Source organism: Gopherus evgoodei, chromosome 9 (assembly GCF_007399415.2).
Source record: "Gopherus evgoodei ecotype Sinaloan lineage chromosome 9, rGopEvg1_v1.p, whole genome shotgun sequence".
Taxonomy (NCBI): domain Eukaryota; kingdom Metazoa; phylum Chordata; order Testudines; family Testudinidae; genus Gopherus; species Gopherus evgoodei.
In genome coordinates, this window is record NC_044330.1 from 46202088 (window position 1) to 46219711 (window position 17624).

The following is a 17624-nucleotide window of genomic DNA, read 5'->3' on the forward strand; positions in this document are numbered from 1 at the left end:
ATCTGGCCTTGGTTTGAAAAAGTTTATAGTCATTCATTTGCTGCTTAGGCATTTCAGCTGCCACCTCTGCTAAAGGTCCACTGAGCTGTGACCTCAATTCTACCATGTACTGGTCTTCGGGGATGCTGTACTCAAGACAGGCTCTTTCAAAATTTTCCAAGAAGGCCTCGGTGTCATCACCTGCCTTGTAGGTGGGAAATTTCCTGTGCTGTGGAGCAATAATTGGCGCCGGGTTGTTAGGGTTGGCTTGCACAGGCAGCCCAGCTTTTGCCAACTCCAGTTCATGTTTTCTCTGTTTTTCCTTCTCTTCGTTCTCTTTTTGTTGTTTTTCCATTTCTTTTTGTTGTTTTTCCATTTCTTTTTGGTGTTTTTCCATGTCTCGGTGGTGGGCCGCCTCTTCTTCTTCTTGCTTCCTTCTGTGGGCCAACTCTTCTTCTGCTTGTTTCCTTCGGTAGGCCACCTCTTCTTCATCTAGTTTTCTTTTGTGTGCTACCTCTTTGGCTGCCTGTTCTCTTTGGTAGGCTGCCTCTCTGATCTGTTCTTCTCTTTCTTTCATCTCCATCTATTTTTGTTTTATTTCCAGTTGTCGCCTGTGTTCAGCTTCTCTGAATTGTTCTTCGGCCTCAATTTTTGCCTTAGAAGTCATGGTTCCTGTTTTCTTGGGTTAGGGTGCCCTCCGGTGTTTATCTTCTGAACTGCAGGCTCTGTTGCCTCCTGGAGTCTGCCTAGCAACAGTGCCTTTAGCTAATCTTCAATGTTAAGTAAACCTGAAAAACCACTTTATTTGCATATATATAGTGCTGGTAATGACTCTCAATGGGAGTGCTATTGTGTGACAAAAGACTCTTAATAGCACCTTAATGATTTCTTGCTTAAGATGCAAGCTACAAACTGCCAGAGAGAGCAGAAAAAAAAATTCTCTCTGGTTCCCTTTTAAAACCAAACTGTTTCTCTCTGCTAAAAAGCCCTTAGCAGAGAAAAGAAAAATATAATATTCCTACTGCCTTCTGGATTCTGTCTATATCCCACCGCTGCTACACCATGTCATAACCTTAGTCCCAGATTTGGACCTTAGCGTCCAAAATATGGGGGTTAGCATGAAAACCTCCAAGCTTAGCTACCAGCTTGGACTTGGTACTTGCTGCCACCACCCAAAAAATTAGAGTGTTTTGGGGCACTCTGGTCCCCCTGAAAAACCTTCCCTGGGGACCCAAGACCCAAATCCCTTGAGTCTCACAACAAAGGGAAATAATCCTTTTTCCCTTCCCCCCTCCAGGTGCTCCTGGAGAGATACACAGACACAAGCTCTGTGAATCCAAACAGAGTGACTCCCCCTCTCCGTTTCCAGTCCTGGAAACAAAAGCACTTTCCTCTTCACCCAGAGGGAATGCAAAATCAGGCTAGCAAATCTAACACACACAGATTTCCCCCTGATTTCTTCCTCCCACCAATTCCCTGGTGAGTACAGATTCAATTTCCCTGAAATTTCCCAGAAAAGAAAACTCCAACAGGTCTCAAAAAGAAAGCTTTATATAAAAAGAAAGAAAATACATACAAATGGTCTCTCTGTATTAAGGTGACAAAATACAGGGTCAATTGCTTAAAAGAATATTGAATAAACAGCCTTATTCAAAAAGAATACAAATCAAAGCACTCCAGCACTTATATTCATGCAAATACCAAAGAAAAGAAACCATATAACTTACTATCTGATCTCTTTGTCCTTACACTTAGAAACAGAAGACTAGAAAGTAGAAACTACTTCTCCAAAGCTCAGAGAAAGCAGGCAGACAGAAAACAAAGACTCAGACACAAACTTCCCTCCACCCAGAGTTGAAAAAATCCGGTTTCCTGATTGGTCCTCTGGTCAGGTGCTTCAGGTGGAAGAGACATTAACCCTTAGCTATCTGTTTATGACAGCAGCACATGATTCTACATCAAAGATAGCACAGAGCTAATTGCGCCACCTCAATCTGTTTCATTGCCAAGGTTCTATATACACAATAGTTTTATTGTTTTTCAACTAAATTTATATTTAGTCTCTGACCTTCTGACATCCGTTCAATATCCTAGTTATTGCTTATCATTTGCTGGCTGTAGTTTTTCCACTTCCAGCTTTGTAGAAAGTAGCAACAATTTGCGCATAAATGGCATCTGTCAAAGACCTTGAGAAATCTAAGTATTATTCCCATTTTATAGATAGGAAAACTGAGGCACAGATACTCGTGACTATCTGATTCCCAGTCCCTCACTCTAACCATTACATCATGCTGACTCTAGTTGAAAATATGTTACTCATGTTTAAAATTAGATAATATATATGGTGCACATAACATTCAGAATGAACCACTTTGAGGTTGTGTATATAGCATATAATAGTGTTTAAAATTTGTTTTGTTTTCCAGTCAGTCTTGTCCGGTAAATATTTAAACCTTCAAGCCAATCCTGGTTTTTAAATTTAAGACTCACAAAAGGAAGCCCAGTAGGTTAAGGCTTATGTATCCTTTGTGTAGGAATTATATTTGTTATACTTTAACACCACAAAGGGCAATTTAATTTCTGTCTTGTTTTAAGGCCTAATGATCAGTATGTAAAGAAACAGGGGTGATAGCTGCATCTCAATTTATTTTGCCAAAAACATATTAAATATAACTTTTTTTTAGTCCAAAGTGCTTTCTCATACTAGATCCCAAAGGAATGTGAATCTGAAAATCAAAAATAGATTAGTTGTAGGAGGTGGTTGAAGAAAGCAAATTGGTCAGTTACACCTTCTGGGGCTTCATCACCCAGTTTGAGGTCCTGGGATCCTCCTTTTAGATACTGCAAAACAAGTTTCTGCATCGTTCGGCCTTTTGTTGAGCAACTCATCTTCTTTCCATGCAACATTGTTTGATGTTTGCCTTCTAAGATTCTCTCTCTGCACTGATTTTGTCCAGTAGCTTATCTCTTGGACCCACCATCTCATCTTTCTTGTTTTTCATCAATCTGCTCTTCAGTTTGTTTTTCTATTTTCCTCGTTCAGTTTTCTTTTTCCAGGACATCCTTCATTCTTTACCTACTTCAATCTCCTCCTCTGATGCAATGATGGGATACAAACTATCTACAATAGCACCTCAGAATTAGGAGCACCAGAATTACAAACTGATCAGTTAATCACACACTTCATCTGGAATCAGAAGTACGCAATCAGGCAGCAGCAGAGACAGAGACAAGAAAAAAAGCATAAAACAGTACAGTACTCTGTTAAACATAAACGACTGAAAAAACAAAGGGAAAGAAGCATTTTTCCTCTGCATAGTAGTTTCAAAGCTGTATTAAGTCAATGTTTAATTGTAAACTTTTGAAAGAACACCCATAACATTTTGTTCACAGTTAGGAACAATCTCCGTTCCCAAGGTGTTCTTAACTCTGAGGGTCTACTATATTATATATTCCATAAGTATATTCCTTATATGAAGCCTTGATTAACCTCACTAATCTGAAGCAGAGACTTTGAATCTTAACTCAAGGATAATAAAACTAAAATTTAAAGTGCCAATACAAATAGAAATTGGCAGCTGATTAACTGCTTAGTGACAAATGCTCAATTTACCAGCTGTAACACAGGTGTTAAATACATAAGTAATTTTATATAGTGCGTCTCCTTTGCACCACATTCTGAATTAGCAGTGCCTAAAATAAGACATTCAATTCAAACCCCTTATCTGTGTTAAAGGGATCTGGATATCTTTGACTACAGGAAGTTGTATTATACCAGGGGTAGGCAACCTATGGCACAGGTGCCAAAGATGGCAAACAAGCTGATTTTCAGTGGCACTCACACTGCCCGGGTCCTGGCCACTGGTCCCAGGGGCTCTGCATTTTAATTTAATTTTAAATGAAGCTTCTTAAACATTTAAAAAACCTTATTTTCTTTACATACACCAATACTTTAGTTATATATTGTAGACTTACAGAAAGAGACCTTCTAAAACCATTGAAATGTATGACTGGCACGGGAAACCTTACATTAGATTGAATAAATGAAGACTCGGCACACCACTTATTATACAAATACAGATTCTAGGCCATATCCTGCCCTTTGTCTAGGCATCAGCTGTGGTCAGATTGTTAAGTTTAGTTTATTCTCAATACTGTCATGTGAATTGCCCATGCCATATAAATAATTATTAATAAAATGCTATGTGGAGCCAGAAGCTCTAAATCAGGGGTCTCAGACTCAAGTGACCATGAGGGCCACGTGAGGGCTAGTTCATTAGCCCTAGGGCCACATCACTGACACCCCCGCTCACTGCCCCTGGCCCTGCCCCCCCACCGCTTCCATAAGGCCCCACCGCTTCCCATCCCTTCCCTGCCCCCATTCCAACCCCTTCCCAGATGTTCCCACCCACTCGCCCCCTTCCTGTTCCCGGAGGGTGAATGAGGGGTGAGACAGGGGCTCAGGACAGGGAGTTGAGGTGCAGCAGGGGGCTCAGGGTGCAGAAGGGGTGTGGGATGCAGCAGGGGGCTCAGGGCAGGGAGTTGGGGTGCAGCAGGGGGTTGAGGTTCAGACAGGGGGCTCAGGGCAGGGAGTTGGGGTGTGGGGTGCAGCAGGGGGCTCAGGGCAGGGAGTTGGGGTGCCGCAGAGGGTTGGGGTGCAGAAGGGGTGTGGGATGCATCAGGGGGCTCAGGGCAGGGAGTTGAGGTGCAGCAGGGGGTTGGGGTGCAGGCAGGGGGCTCAGGGCAGGGGATTGGGGTGCAGAAGGGGTGTGGGATGCAGCAGGGGGCTCAGGGCAGGGGGTTGAGGTGCAGGCAGGGGGATCAGGGCAGGGAGTTGGGGTGCAGTGGGGGTTGGGGTGCAGGCAGGGGGCTCGGGGCAGGGGATTGAGGTGCAGAAGGGGTGTGGGATGCAGCCTTTTGTCACAGTTCACAATGAGCGCCTCCTCCTGCTCATTCACTAGGACTGATGTAAGGAGAATCCAAGCCTCTGTGCTCTGGATTCCCTAGGGTATGAAGCTTCCAGAGCCTCAGCAGACTGCAGCATTAGTTCCTCTCCTGGCTTCTCTGGCACATTTCCTAGGCACTAATTCTGAGTCTGTACCCTTTCTCAGAAATGGGGGTCTTCAGTCCACCTGGCCTATGCCCCACAACCGGCACTGACCCCTGAATACCCCAGTTACGTAAACACACCCTCTCCCAGAACTCCACTTCTATTTTACAGTTTAACTCTCTCAGGAGCATGCAACAGCTGTAAAGCAGTTAAAACATACATGCACAGAGCACAGTGTAACACCTTTATTCTCTTTTATACTTAATCATGTAAAGCATAGAGTACAGATCATACAAAACAGTAAACACTTGAAACTATGTCCCTCAATTTCTAGCTCACCCTTCTTTCCTGAGTCTTTGGGGAACCATCTGGGTCCCAGAAGGCAGTCAGGGTGTCCCTGCCTCATGCACACTATTAAATAGTGAGTGGTCTTTCCCTCATGGACTGAAGAAAATGCTCCTCCCAGCAGACCAGCCTCTGTCTTTTTAAAACCATCAGTTCCCTGTATCAGGTGACATATTTGCCAGCTTCCCCACATGAGCACAAACCCATCAGATGACTCTGTTGCCAAGGTGACTTTCCCCCTGCTAACTCAGTTATTTTGGACAGGAACCACCAGTCTTTTGTCTCCGGGGAATAGATTTCCAATGATTGGGTACTTAAGTGTCAACTACCCTCTATTATTATTATTTTGCCAACCACCTTCAGAATTTTCAACCCAACATGGAGACAAAGGGTAGTCGCAGCACCAGCGCAGCGCTGTAAAAAACTGGTAACTCTTCCACGAGGGGAGGAGTTACCAGTACCGGGAGCACAGCTCCCAGTGCTAGTGCACTGCCTAACTGCCGCTTTACCACGCTGAAAGTTGCAGCGTTCGGGGGGTGTTTTTTCACACCCCTGAGCGAGAAAGTTGCAGAGCTGTAAAGTGGCAGCGTAGACGAGGCCAAACAGACAACAGAGGAGGCAAAGGCTGCACATTCAGACGTTTACAGCCTGATACAGGCATATAGGGTTAATAATCTCATACAGAATTCATAAATTGTACAGACATAGTCCCAATTCATCACACTTTTTATCTTCCATTACTACTAGACAGGATATAGGGTTAGATTTTTTAAAACTGACATTACTTCTTTCCAACAAATTCTTTTATTATATAAAAAATATTGCATAAAAATAGAGACGTACCAGGCAGTGCCAACATAGAATCGAATTTTCTGCAGTTGGAGACTCCAGTGCTATCTTCTGCACAGCTTTTCCACAGATTTTCAAACAACCTAGAAGTTGTAATCACATTCCCATGTATGGTGGAGATTTTCCAGTAACTATTCGGTAAAGTGGCTTCCACAATTAGCCACCCACACAAGCTCAGCAGAAAGCCAGTGATTTCCAATGCAGCAGACATGTTTGTGAATATTAATACACTCACCTATGTCTATCTTTTATTAAAATGAAGTGTATACAAATATTGCTCCCTTCAGAAGACTACGTGCTGTTCTATCTCTGGTTTCACTCCAAAATGAAGCTACCTTTGCTCTTTGCTCAACCCACAGAGTGATAAGGTTTTTTGTGCATGACTGTAATATCTGGGAGCAAGTTATAGGAAAGTTATTAATTGAAATCGTTTGATAAACTTACACATTCTATTTAACATATTTAGTGATTAAAAGTTACAGAGTGAGCTCATCATGCAGCCAGAGTCAGAAAGTCTAACTAGTGTTCTGACTATCAGTCCTCTTGTGAAGTGTTTGAGACTGGTAAATTTTTATTATGTTCATAAATCTCTATCTCATTTTTATCAATCACAGGTTTACATAAGGCTACTATTACTTGGAATTTTATTGCTGCTTTGAGAGTTTAGTGTTCTTATATTATTTGCTTTAAGACAAAATTAGACTGTAAATTCAACAGCAGGAACTTTGTTTTGTACATACAGCACTTTAGGTACTTTTGGAACTTTATTGTGTGCAACAATAAATCATCCCATTATAAAATATATTTTAATTAAGACAGACAGCTACTGTATTACTATACTGAATATTTCAAAGGATGTTAAGTTTGTGGATAAAAGGTAAACATTAATGTTTTACAGACTATTGATCTCTAGTTAAAGTGATATATCCTCATGAAACCGCATCCCACTCATGCTGGAAAATGAAAGTATGACAACATAAGTTTCATGGAATCACAACAAAATAAGACAAAGTCTCAGGAGAATTGAATCATAATTTGAAGACAGTTATATGGATAGCGATATCAATTTATTAAAAGTTTCAGTTTGTCATACGTTGTTATTTTTTTAGAGTTCTAGTGACTTAGAGTATAATCATATCCCAGATTAGCTCCACAGAAGAAATGTGCACTGGCACTTGATGACTTTAATAACTTAGACTGCTTGCAAATATCAATAGAGTTAACCATCTTTTACAGGTGGTAAACTGCTTCTACCTTATCTTGAAAAGAAAGCAAAATTTATTTACAAACTAGATCAGGGATCGGTAACCTTTGGCATGCAGATCACCAGGATAAGCACCCTGGCAGACTGGGCTGGTTTGTTTACCTGCCATGTTCACAGGTTCGGCTGATCACAGCTCCCACTGGCCATGGTTTGCTGTCCCAGGCCAATGGGGGCGGTGGGAAGCAGCGGCCAGCACATCCCTTGGCCCGTGCCACTTCCTGCAGCCCCCATTGGCCTGGAGCAGCAAACCACAGCTAGTGGGAGCTGTGATCAGCCAAACCTGCGGATGTGGCAGGTAAACAAACTGACCCGGCCCACCAGGGTGCTCACCCTGGCGAGCCGCATGCCAAAGGTTCCTGATCCCTGAACTAGATCCTTATGTTGTGTTAGAATTATATAGATATGCAACTTGATATAATACTGTTATAAAGTGATGGCATTATGTAAAATTTATATACAGACTCCCAAAAGGACATCACAAGTGCCACAAATTCTTAGTAAACTAGATGCATCTGCTGTTTTAGATATGCTCATCAAACCTCTCCAGCCATTTTGTGGCTAAGCTATAGAAGGGTGGGTGTGGTTACAAAGGGATGTTAGAACACTATATGCCTGCTTCATCTACCATAAAAATCAATGGGAGTTTTGCTGTTGACTTAGACAAGAGCAGATTTGGGACTCTAAGGGTAAGTCTGCACAGCAAAGAAACACTGTGGCTGACCCATGTCAGCTGACTCCGGCTTATGGAGCTTGGGCTATGTCAAGGTTCCTTCCCCACTCTGAACTTTAGGGTACAGATGTGAGGACCTGCATGGACACTTCTAAGCTTAATTACTAGCTTAGATCTGGTACACTGCCACCATCCAGAATTCCAGTGTCTGGAGCACTCTCTGTCCCCCCAAAACTTTCCCCTCCCTGGGTTGCCTTGAGGAACTTCACCAGTTCCCTCATGAACACAGATCCAAATCCCTTGGATCTTAAAACAAGGAGAAATTAACCATCCCCCGTCCTTTCCCCCCACCAATCCCTGGTGAGTCCAGATCCAATCCCCTTGGATCTTAAAACAAGGAAAAATCAATCAGGTTCTTAAAAAGAAAGCTTTTAATTAAAGAAAGAAAGAAAAGTAAAAATCATCTCTGTAAAATCAGGATGGAAAATACTTTACAGGGTAATCAGATTCATCTAGCCCAGAGGAACCCCCTCTAGCCTTAGGTTCAAAGTTACAGCAAACAGAGATAAAATCCTCTCAGCAAAAAAAAGGAACATTTACAAGTTAAGAAAACAAAAATAAGACTAACATGCCTTGCCTGGCTATTACTTACAAGTTTGAAACATGAGAGACTGATTCAGAAAGATTTGGAGAGCCTGGATTGACGTCTGGTCCCTCTTAGTCCCAAGAGCGAACAACCCCCAAAACAAAGAGCACAAACAAAAAACTTCCCTTCACCAAGATTTGAAAGTATCTTGTCCCCCTATTGGTCCTCTGGTCAGGTGTCAGCCAGGTTTACTGAGCTTCTTAACCCATTACAGGTAAAAAAAGACATTAACCCTTAACTATCTGTTTATGACAGGCTAATGGGCTGTAAAACTGCATTGTAGACTAAGTCAGCTGACACAGGCTAGCTGAGGGTATCTAATTGTTGTGTGGACATACCCTAAATGCAGGGGCAGCTCCAGGCACCAGCACGCCAAGCGCGTGCCTGGGGCGGCAAGCCACAGCGGGCGCTCTGCTAGTCACCGCGAGGGTGGTAGGCAGGTTGCATTTGGTAGCATGCCTGCGGAGGGTCCACTGGTCCCGTGGCTTCAGTGGACCTCCTGCAGGCATGCCGCCGAATCAGCGGTACCAGGGACCTCCCGCAGGCAAGCCGCTGAAGGCAGCCTGCCTGCCGTGCTTGGGGCGGCAAAATACCTAGAGCCACCCCTGCCTAAATGCCTTCCTGCAGTACTTGCTGTGCACACCTGTGCCTTTGCACTTGAAAGGCAATCTTAAAGCTCTGAGATGACCATGAGGATTTGCTCCTCATAAGGTATGGGTCAAAAATTGTGGCAACAATTTCACTTCTCAAGAGAATCCTACCAAATCCTGCACTTCTGCCTCAGGGGGTCTCTGCAATTTTGAAGTGATGGTACTTTAGATCAGCATATTGTAGCAGTACTTATATCCCTTTTGAAGAACTTGCTGTTTTTACCAAAAAAGAAGAGGGAGAACTTCAGGGTCATTTATCCCTACATTGGCTTTGATACTCACTATCTGACAGACTACCTCTCCTCACACACCTCTGGCACAGCTGAATTCAGTTAGGCACTTATTATATTAGCGGCAGTGATCACTTATGTTTAATGAAACCTTGAGTCATTTTGCTTTCCTTGATGCCCAGAGATCTGAACCTTAACCTTTGGAGCACAGTGCAAGACTTATTTCTTCAAACACGTGCTTGAGAGTGTTTGTGTTTTATGCTTTGTTGTGTCTTCCCAAGATCTGCAAACATCAATTTTCCATGACCATCCGTAACTGCTCATTCATTCCTGGCCAGTATACAGTCTCTCTGGCTCTCACTGTCTCCTGGTCTATTTTTAGGCCTTTGGGGATCAACAAATGTACAATATATGGCACCTCGGTTACTCTCAGCCTGAGCTTGTCTAAGTTCAATTTAATATTTTTTTCTCTTCACCTCTGTAAAAACTGTAGTAATTTGTAGTCATGATCTCATTGTGCTTATTCTGGATTGTCACCCTCTCCCACTAGCAGCACATTGTCTGCTATTGCTGGATTCCCGTCATGCTTGGGTCAATCTGCTCTGGAATGATTCCTATTGGCATCCTTAACCACTGGTATTGCCCAAATGGAGTTGTGCAGGTTGTCAAGTAAGCTTGGATTCTACATCACATACTGTAAAATGTCTCACTTTAGACAGATCTGGTAGTACGTCCTCAATTGTACACAGAAGGAAATTGTGCTATTTCAAAGCTTGTTTAAAGGCTTTGAGGCTATGCATATTCTCAGGGCTGATCTGCACTACTGCTTAAGTTGATGTAACTTACATAGCTCAGGAGTGTGAAAAAGACACCCCCATGAGTGACACACGTTACATAGACTTAAGTGCTGTCCACATCAATGCTATGTTGGCAGGAGATTCTTGTAGCAACATAGCTTCCACCTCTCATGGACATGGAATAATTATGCCAGTAGGAGAGCGCTCTCCTGGCAGCAAAGTGTGTCTTCACCAGATGCGCTACAACAACGCAGCTGCATTGGTGCAGCTCTGCCAATGTAGCACATAGTGTAGACTTGCCCTCAGTTTCCAGATGGCTTTCTTATCACCACAAGACTGCTTATCCAGTTTGTGCTTTTCTCTACAGGCTGTATAATTCCATGATTCTGTAGGCTCTGCAGTTCCTCTTTCAGCAGCTGTAGTAATGCAATGGGTACTTTTATTTTTGGCAATTTAATTGGTTTCACACTGGTGTCAGCGGTGCTTAATTTGTAATGAAAGAGGCGCCGGGGCTCAAGCAATTAGGTAATGGGGCTCAAACAATTTTTTTACTTTCATAACTGACGTGGCAAGCCCAGAGGTGCCAAGGCTATGAACAGCCAAGTCAAGAGGTTCCAGGGCTCAGCCCTGGCAAGCCCTGGCACAAATTAGCCCTGGCACAATTTAAGCACTGGGTGTCAGTCTCTATTTGGGTGTCAGTCTCCATCTAGCCATCTGTCTCTTGAAAACCTCTCTATATTCCCTCTGTATCATCTCCTGGTCCCAGGTAATACCATCCAAGGTATCTTTAGTCATCCTGCTATCCACTTTCATTATGTTCTGGAACTTTTATTAGATTCATGGCTTGGACAGTCTTGATGCTCAGAAGTGATACTTCTGCCTCATCTTCCATGACCACAAAGTCCAGTCAGTATTTCCTTTTGTTCGTTGGATTTCTTAATTTTACATTTCCCCATGGGCTTTAATGTGGTATGGTTTTACACTGTTAACAGCTGATTAATCCCCTCCAATCATATGTCTGGTTTTACCAGACCAATCTGGATAATTTTAAAACTTGTGCCACTATCTAATTGAAATTGTACCACTTCCTTCCCAAGTAACATGGCTGCATGCAACTTTTTCTGCATGGGCAGTGGGTATAATAGGCCAGGGGAAGCTAGCCTCCCTTAAGCCATGCCTTGGCCCTGCCCAAGCTCCACCATCTCCCTCAACTGGTGCTCAGCCCTGTGCTGATGGCTGGCGCTAAGGCTGACCCATTACTGGGGGCCAGTGCTGGAGGCAGCAGGCAGCACAGCACTGGGGCTGGCTGGTGGCCCAGGTGGTTTGACCAGGGCTCCTCTGGCAGTGGGGGGTGGGCACTCAGGGCTCCAGTGGGTGGGGAGTGGGAGTCAGGTGCTCAGGGCTCCAGCAGATATGGGGTAAAGACAGGGCCCTGGGCAGAAGAGGTGGGGCTGCATGGCTAGCCTACTTAAAGCAGGGGTAGCTCATGTGCCACCCATGTGTTTCTGGTACTTACTAGTGTCTTTCTGCACTGTGTTTACAGCTCTTCAGCCACCTACAAAATGTCCTCATATTCACTGTTGCTCTCTTCAGTTACTGTCTGTACCTTGGATTTGATGTTCTTTTTTTGGACAAACACTTCGCTGCAAAATGATTAAATTTCTTACAGATATGGCATTTTTTTCTCATAAGCGGGACACTTTTCTTTCTGTGTTATGTTTTCTCCCACAGTATTTGCACGTGTCTGTACTGCTGTCACCTACTGATGTTTTATCTGGTTTTGATTAATTTTTATGTATTGCATGGACAGTTTCTGCTGACTGCCTTCCAGAATTCGAATCCCCTTTCTGGATAGCTCAGCATCCCTATGTACCTCCATGCTTTTCCCCAAAGTTAAGTCAGCTGCTCTCAGCAACCACTCTTGTACTTGTGAGTCTTGTATCCCACACATTATCTGGTCTTTTATCAGTGAGTCTTTATCAGAGGGTAGCCGTGTTAGTCTGGATCTGTAAAAGCAGCAAAGAATCCTGTGGCACCTTATAGACTAACAGACATTTTGGAGCATCAGCTTTCGTGGGTGAATACTCACTTCCTCAGATGCATGTAATGGAAACATCCAGGGGCAGGTATATATATATGTGTGCTAGCAAGCAAGCTAGAGATAATGAGGTCAGTTCAATCAGGGAGGATGAGGCCCTGTTCTAGCAGTTGAGGTGTGAAAACCAAGAGAGGAGAAACTGGTTCTGTAGTTGGCAAGCCATTCACAGTCTTTGTTCAATCCTGAGCTGATGGTGTCAAATTTGCAGATGAACTGAAGCTCAGCAGTTTCTCTTTGAAGTCTGGTCCTGAAGTTTTTTTGCTGCAGGATGGCCACCTTAAGGTCTGCTATAGTGTGGCCAGCGAGGCTGAAGTGCTCTCCTACAGGTTTTTGTATATTGCCATTCCTAATGTCTGATTTGTGTCCATTTATCCTTTTCCGTAGAGACTGTCCAGTTTGGCCGATGTACATAGCAGAGGGGCATTGCTGGCATATGATGGCGTATATTACATTGGTGGACGTGCAGGTGAATGAACCGGTGATGGTGTGGCTGATCTGGTTAGGTCCTGTGATGGTGTCGCTGGTGTAGATATGTGGGCAGAGTTGGCATCGAGATTTGTTGCATGGATCGGTTCCTGAGCTAGAGTTATTATGGTGTGGTGTGCAGTTACTGGTGAGAATATGTTTCAGGTTGGCAGATTGTCTGTGGGCAAGGATTGGCCTGCCACCCAAGGCCTGTGAAAGTGTGGGATCATTGTCCAGGATGGGTTGTAGATCCTTGATGATGCGTTGGAGGGGTTTTAGCTGGGGGCTGTATGTGATGGCCAGTGGAGTCCTGTTGGTTTCTTTCTTGGGTTTGTCTTGCAGTAGGAGGCTTCTGGGTACACGTCTGGCTCTGTTGATCTGTTTCCTTATTTCCTCATGCGGGTATTGTAGTTTTGAGAATGCTTGGTGGAGAGTGAGTGTTTAATATTTCCAAAACTGCAGCTGGCTGCTAGCACTTTTAAATCTGTGCTATAGCCTCCCCAGCTGCTTGATCCCAAGAAAAGAAATTACATCTTTCCACAGTTTCATTTTTCCTAGAGTTACAGTGAGTATCAAAACAGCTCATTGCTAAGGCGTGTTGAGGTTGGGGAATTTCCATGCACAGAGTCTGAATTGTCTCTCCCCCTTTTCTACAATCTGGTAACAAAACAGTTTTATTTTCACAGCATCCTCTTTAGCTGCCATAGCAATATCTACATAGAGATTAAATTCCTCTTTCTAGCTCTTCCATGCAGGAGCTAAATGCTTAGCTTGCATGTTTAATGTCCCTTGAGGTTTCAGCCCTTCCATTTTCTGTTATTAGCCTTGTCTTGTAAAACAAACTGTGTACTCACAGAAGTATTCTGCTCTACACAGTGCAGCTCTGTCACATTGAAATGAGTGGCTCATGACTGAGGCCCAACCTCCGGGCAGACTATTAAAAAGCAGGTCAGAGGGGCATTGCTGGCACATGATGGCATATATCATCTGCTATGTACATTGGCCAAACCGGACAATCTCTACGCAAAAGAATAAATGGACACAAATCTGACATCAGGAATCATAACATTCAAAAACCAGTGGGAGAACACTTCAACCTCTCTAACCTTTCAGTGACAGACTTGAAGGTGGCAATTTTGCAACAAAAAAACTTCAAAAACAGACTCCAAAGAGAGACTGCTGAACTCGAATTAATATGCAAATTAGATACAATTAACTTAGGTTTAAACAAAGACTGGGAATGGCTGGGTCATTACATTAACTGAATCTATTTCCCTATGTTAATTTCTCCTCACACCTTCTATGGGTCATCTCAATTATCACTTCAAAAGTTTTTTTTCTCCTGCTGATGATAGCTCATCTCAGTTGATTAGACTCTTCCTGTTGGTATGCATACTTCCACCTTTTCATGATCTCTGTATGTATAAATATCTCCTGTCTGTGTGTTCCATTCTATGCATCCGAAGAAGTGAGCTGTAGCTCACGAAAGCTTGTGCTGAAATAAAATTTGTTAGTCTCTAAGGTGCCACAAGTACTCCTGTTCTTTTAAAATGTAGGATACTCTGCCTTCCCCTGCCCCACATGAGATCTAATCCTAATCCTAATAGTTAGAGGTTGGTTTAAAATCTGAAGCATTAGGCTTAATGTACCTTCAAAAATTTGTATTGCAAATCAAGAATTTTTAATCCTTAGTCTGAGCCCCTGAAGTCTATACAAGTTTTACAACAGCAGATATTTATCATCAAGCTTTTAACATTTCTACACATCAAGCAAATAGAACAAAGAAACAAAATACTGCATACTGCTCACTATATTTAGACCCAAATAAATAGCTCTGTACAATCATGAAAAAAATAAGCTGAATACTGAGGAACTTTAACATTTAAAAATGTACAAGGGATTGCGGTGGGATCAAGGACAATTATTAAAAGGTCACAAAAAATTCCTTCTAAATCACACAAACATCCAATTTACTGAGCAACAACAGATTTGTATGGTGGTCACTAACACGGTAACGGAAGAAGAGTAGAAATCACCTTTATAGCTCTTATCTGTTAAAGTACATTTCCTCACATGAAAAGGAAGAGGAACTGAAAATCAAACAAGTGTAAGAAGAAAACGCTGAACTATTAGTTCTCACTCTAGTTACTTTCCATTACAAGTGGTCTATGCAGGCAGTTGATTACTGAAAATCACTCCAAAATATGTTACAAATGCATTGAGATTTTCTGAAACTTTACGCACAGATGGAGCTTTCTAGCTGGCTGCCAGTGATGTCACAGCCATATAAGAAATCCCAAGTTAGTGCAAGTACTAAATGCAGAAATTTATAGTAAATGCAATTCCTAGTAAAAATCGAACATTTTATTTAAAGATGGGATAAACCAGTTAAGAAGAATTCCTTTGCTATTGACTATGCTGTCTAAATGTATTACAGAAGAGGATCATTTTGTTTTCAAAAGCACCAGGCACTGGGCACTACAGGAAGCAGGATGCCAGACTAGTTCTATGGTCTGATGTCAGTGAACATATTGTGCTTAAAAAGCTTTACTGATCCTGAAAACTTTGTACTATCCCACCAATAAGGCACCTTTGCATCATTTTTTTCCACTTTCAGGTGGAATAAAACATTGGCTTGTACCTTTCAAGTAAGAAACTAATACAGTGGCTGAAGGATTCAAGAAGTAGGGAAAAGAGGGTAATCGGAATGTTGTAGTATTAAAAAGGCAATATCTCATCCTGTGCTAACCGGTTGAAAACAGCTGTATCCCACAGAACAGCCTCAAAGTGCCAACCTTTCAATAATATACAGCAATTGTTTCTATTGTATTTTTAATTGTTTGTGAGGTAAGAACGTATGTCAGTCCTTCACTGTGCCTTCAGTCTAGCAGGAGGTTTTGGAATAGGCTCCAGGAAAGAATACTGAAAACCCAGAATAATTCCAACCAGGTTTCCGGGAAGGTGGCAGGCGGCTCCGGTGAACCTCCAGCAGGCGTGCCTGCGGAGGGTCCACCAGAGCTGCGAGACCAGAGGACCCTTTGCAGGGACACCTGCAGGAGGTCACTGGAGCCGCAGGACAGGCGAGCGGTAGAGCGCCCCCCGCGGCGTGCCGCCGTGCTTGGGGCGGCGAAATGGCTAGAGCCAGCTCTGATTCAAACTAGAGTATTTTTCAATCCCTATATGTAACAATTTTTCTGTTGCTACAGTTGGTGCTAACTTCTCACACTATCATGTTTTGTCCTAAATAGTTGTACACTCAGAAACATTTTTAAATTTGTTATATTGAAACTGTCACCTTTGAGTAATCAAAATTCTAGAAGCACTTTGATATGTGGCACTAACCAGAAATGAAATTACCTTCAGCAAATCCTAGTTTCAAGTAAACAATTCTGTCAATCTGAAGTTAGATATTTAAAGTCAAGATTTTTTTTCTAGGTCAGATCCATACAATGGAATTAGTACGTGTGGTCCTTCTTGAAAATAATGTTTATTCTGACAAATAGAAAAAGTATTTGAGTGATCTGATTATGACACAAAGTTCTGGAGTACCAGCAAAGTTATTTCCCAAACCAACATATGAATGAACATCTCAAAAACATTCAGATGTGTTATGTTTATAATTAAGAACAAATACTAAGTAAATTATTGAAAATTGTATTTTTTCCAAAACTGGAAGGGTGAAATTCACTTCCATGCAAAGAGCTAGGATATTTATACTGCAGGTAGATTGGATGCACAGAAGCACCATTCCCTGTGCACTGCAGGGTCTCCATGAACGCAGCTGGAGAAAGTGGGAAATCATGGGATCCAATGGTTCCATGGCAACGGGGGGGGGAGGAGGAGCTAGAAGAGGGGCTGCTGCTACTCTAGACCACAGGCTACTGTCGTAGCCATAAAGGGGCTGGGTTGAAGCTTTTTGGCCTGTCCATTGAATTCTGTCCCCTAACCTGTCTAACTCTGTACCCAAAAGGGGAGGTAATTTGCACCCTAGTATTTTATGTACGTAAACCATATACTTACAGTCTAAACTCAGCAAGGAGAAAAATTTCTTGCACTGAACCGAACCCAAGGCAGTAGCTGCACAGTTCATCCAGAGGCCTTCGTAAATCCAGTTTGCAGTAATAACTGCTGTTGCCATGCTGGAAATTTTCCATTTGTTGGACACAGTTGTAACAAGCAAAATGATGAGCCCCGCCAAAGCCAGAAGCAATGCAGAGATTTGTAAAGATGATGATCCCATTTCTTAGTTTTCAAAGTAGCCCCCCAAAATTCAGATATCAGAAACCTATTAAAATAGTTTAAATACATGCAATAGATCAGATTATATTTACATTAGTCACATTGCCTATGCTTCATGTAAACTACAAGCTAACAGTGAAAAGATTAGCAAAATTATTTTACAGTATACCTGATAGTTAAAGTTTAATCATTTCTTTGGAAATCAAGTAAAAGTATTCTAACTATACCATGACGTTTGTTCCTTATTGTTAGGCTTCTACATCTTTATATGTTTACCATAAAATAACAGATACTCCAATACTTTGAGCTTGCACTGTGTCTCTTGTTACAACAATTCCATTT

General features: G+C 42.5%; 1 protein-coding gene across 1 annotated transcript in view; it reads right to left on the minus strand.

Annotated features, from left to right (window-relative positions):
* LOC115657653 (claudin-19-like) overlaps positions 1-17283 on the minus strand; it is a 32756-nt gene extending 15473 nt beyond the window's left edge. The window contains exon 1 of the mRNA XM_030575732.1: positions 17064-17283. Coding sequence (XP_030431592.1) covers positions 17064-17283 — 220 coding nt within the window. The remainder of the gene's footprint in view (positions 1-17063) is intronic.
* Positions 17284-17624: the final 341 nt, after the last annotated feature.